Source organism: Poromitra crassiceps (genome assembly GCF_964638095.1).
Source record: "Poromitra crassiceps genome assembly, chromosome: 5".
Classification (NCBI taxonomy): Eukaryota; Metazoa; Chordata; class Actinopteri; order Beryciformes; family Melamphaidae; genus Poromitra; species Poromitra crassiceps.
This window is the reverse complement of record NC_139642.1, coordinates 37,548,622-37,552,023: the sequence shown is the minus strand read 5'-3', so window position 1 is coordinate 37,552,023 and position 3,402 is coordinate 37,548,622. Positions and strand designations below refer to the sequence as shown.

Here is a 3,402-nt window from a genome sequence, read left to right as displayed (position 1 = left end):
ACTCAGAGAGAGAGTCCCCGTCTCTCCCTGCAACTTTCTTTGCTTGCCGTTTGTCAAGTGGAGGCAGGAGGTGAAGACCTGAGAGTGAGGCTGTCCAGCCTGTTCTGCTGCCTATGTAGAAGCCACTGTGTCTGTGTGAGTGAGTGAGTGAGTGTGTGTATGTGTGTGTGAGGGAGAGAGACTGGAGAGGAGAGAGAGAGAGTGACATGACCAAGGAGCAGGTGTGCTACTACCAGTCGAGATGGATTCCCAACACAGAGCGGCTCTGGACATTTCCACCAGGAACCCTCAGGATGACTTTGAGATCCTGCTGAGAGTTGGAGGAGGAACCTATGGAGATGTCTACAAGGTCTGACTCATCACTTTATCTGTCTGTTTAGCAGTTATCTGAGTTTGAGTTTCCTCTGTCCACAGTAAACCTTTCTTGACATATTTGAATAATCTTGCAAATCAGGAAGGTCCTTTTAACTCGTTTCAGTGTAGTTCAGCTTGAGATGAGAGGCAACTTGGTGGAACAGGTGCAGTGAGGAGAAGGTTTAATAGCTCCATAGAAGACCAGAGGAGTGGTTCTCAACCTTTTTCACTTTTAGGACTCCTAATTTAGGGCCAAGATCCCCCATTTGATGATTTAAGCAAATCTGACCCCCATGAACCCCCTCAAAGACCCCCGGTGGTCCCATGAGAACCACTTGAGAGTACTAATTAAGATTTTTATTTTTTATTTAATCTTTTTTTATATATGTTGAGAACAAGTCAACCATGTCTCAAATCTGCCTCCCCTTGCTCAGCTATCTGTGTGATCTCTGGCTGATTGATAGATTTCAGTATTTTTCCAAGCTGGGTGAGTTTTGTGTTTGTTCGGTTCTCACGGAATACTAAACCGGGAATTTCCTGATGTTCTGAGAGGAAACGTAGTTGTGTTTGAGTCTGGTTTTGTCGGTTCGGTGCAGTCTCAAATGAAATGCAGGTCTGCTGGAGGAAGTGGGTTTTAGAAGAAGTGAAAGTGTTCATATCCTTTACATGTGTATGGTGATCATACACAACTTGACAACTGTACTGAAATCAAAGTATCTTGCAAATATTCCATGATTGCACATTTTTATTTGTCTACTCCATTTCACCCACTATGTATTTTGTTACCGGTGTGTGACCCAATGGGGGTCATCCCTATTGATATTTTGGCCCCCACCAACAGTAAGTTTGCTCCCCATTGCTAAGCAACAACATCCTTGTTTGCTTCATTCCATTCTCACAGGTAGAGTGATACTGTTTGAGTTATTAGTTAGGTTAAAGTTTGTATTTTGTGGTTATAAGCGCTCGTCTGGTCTGAACGCGTCATGTCCAATCACAGCACATGGTTGGAAACAGGTGGCATATTGCGCAATGAGTTCTGCTCCATGCTGCAAGAGTTTTCAGGCTGTTAGTCAACTTTTCTACTACAGAGCAGCAGCACAGCAGCTATTCTAATCCTCATGTGCTTCTCCATCTATCCACGTGAAGTTGAATTAGAGTTTACTGAGTATCTACAGTATCTGGACACAGTATAGATACATGGACACAGTATAGACACATGGGCCAATACAGAGAGCTGCACTCCTTTTACTGTATTGGTTTGTATTTGTAGTGTAGGAAAGAAAGCTCATATCATTCTATACTGCACTCACTGTAAGTTGCTTTTGTTAAGAGCATCAGCTGAAATTTAATGTCATATTTTATTTTGCTGTTTGTAGGGGATTATCAGGAGCCGATCCTTCATCTGGTTCAATGAGCTGTGTTCACCTAAATCCCTTTTCTCTGCATATCCCATTTCCAAGTCAGAGATATATTTTTTAAGACTGATTGTGTCTGAACACTCTAAAAAGACTTGGAATCTGATCGTTTCAGATTAGAATGAAAACACATCCGTAGGCGTTTTGAAATCCGATTCAAATCACATCTCTGAAAATGCAAATCAGCCCAACTGCTCAGATCAAATCACTCCCCATGCGACATGTAGCCTATCTGATGTCACATTTTGAAGCAATACAAAAATATTCCAGGATATAATTCCATATGATCTTCCAGGAAGTAAGAGTAATGGGAGTTCACTTTACTTCATGGGGACTTTAACATCGAGTTGTAGGTCTGTTTCCCTTTGCATTTATCAAAGACACTGAACTGAATACAGTAGGTGTGGGCATCCATGCGGTGGAACAGTGTGGACCCTCTGGTACTTTCCAGAAGGCTAGTCGAGTAACAACAATAGCAAGCCTGTAAGGAGTAGTTAACATGGAGTTTATCACTGTGAAACAGAGGAGGATGATGTGAGTCAGACTTTTGATGGGTAAATGGTGATGAAATTCACAGTGGTGCAGTTCAACATAATACCTTTTTATTGGGGGTCTATGAGTTTGTTGTGTTGGGATGTCATAGAGTAGCACACTGTGTATGTTTGTGATAAACCGCCCTGCCTTTACTGACCAGTGACCACTGTGTGATCAATGGGACACGGTGGAGTTTGACATGTCATATCATGTCTACTGTTTTACAGCCACTAGTCACAGTCATGAGGGTTTCCAACTTGCAATCATGGAAGCTGGAAACCCTCATTAGTGTTTTGCTTGCACCTGTGTTTACCCTGCCTTTTCGACACAAAATGGCCCCCGTGAAAAGGGTCTATTTCAGTCGCGCCAAGGCAGGCCAGTACATGTGCATGGAAAAGGGCTATCAGAGTGTTTTGGAGTAAAGACAGCTAAAGACAAGATGGTTTACTGTGTCACGCTAACCCATTTGGAAACAAATCCACCTTATCACAATATTCACATCAGGTAGCCTATCTGTCGTTTTTCTAGCCTGGCTGTTGTAGCCTATATTTAGACTTCATTTGCACAGAGGATTCTCTCCTGGACCTCAAGGATGGCTACAGATGTGTTTGCTAGGACATTGGTGAAGCAAGCTTTCCTACCTCTTGTCATGTACCATAGCCTACTATAATTTGTTATACTACAATCTGCTCCACTATAATAGTGCAACAGTGTTCTACTCTTCTCTACAAAAGCATAATAATTTATGTATTGTATCATGATGCACTTACTGTAGCCTACTTTCCTCTGGGAGTCCTGGGACTTCACTTTATGCCATTTAGGCCCTTTTCACAGCGACCATTTTGAGGTAGTAAAGCAGGAGGTGAAGCAGGTGTAACCAATTACATTAATGAGGGCCCCCTGGCACTGGAACACCTAAAATGGTTGCAATAGATGACAAAAACGTAGTCAGGTATTATCAGCAGTTTTGGACTACAGTAAGTTGTCCCAGGCTCTGTTCGTCTTTGTTGGACATTCTGCCAAGTTTTTCAGCTTTGGGCCGTATCATGAAATCTGTACTTCAAGCTGTACTTTCATATAACATGCTTATCTCTACTGT

At 42.4% G+C, this 3,402-nt stretch overlaps 1 protein-coding gene across 1 annotated transcript in view; it reads left to right on the top strand.

Annotated features, from left to right (window-relative positions):
• The window catches only part of map4k1 (mitogen-activated protein kinase kinase kinase kinase 1), a 45,518-nt gene continuing 42,116 nt past the window's right edge, over nt 1-3,402 (top strand). Inside the window, 1 exon segment of the mRNA XM_083637454.1 lies at nt 1-349. Coding sequence (XP_083493580.1) covers nt 242-349 — 108 coding nt within the window. The 5' untranslated portion in view covers nt 1-241.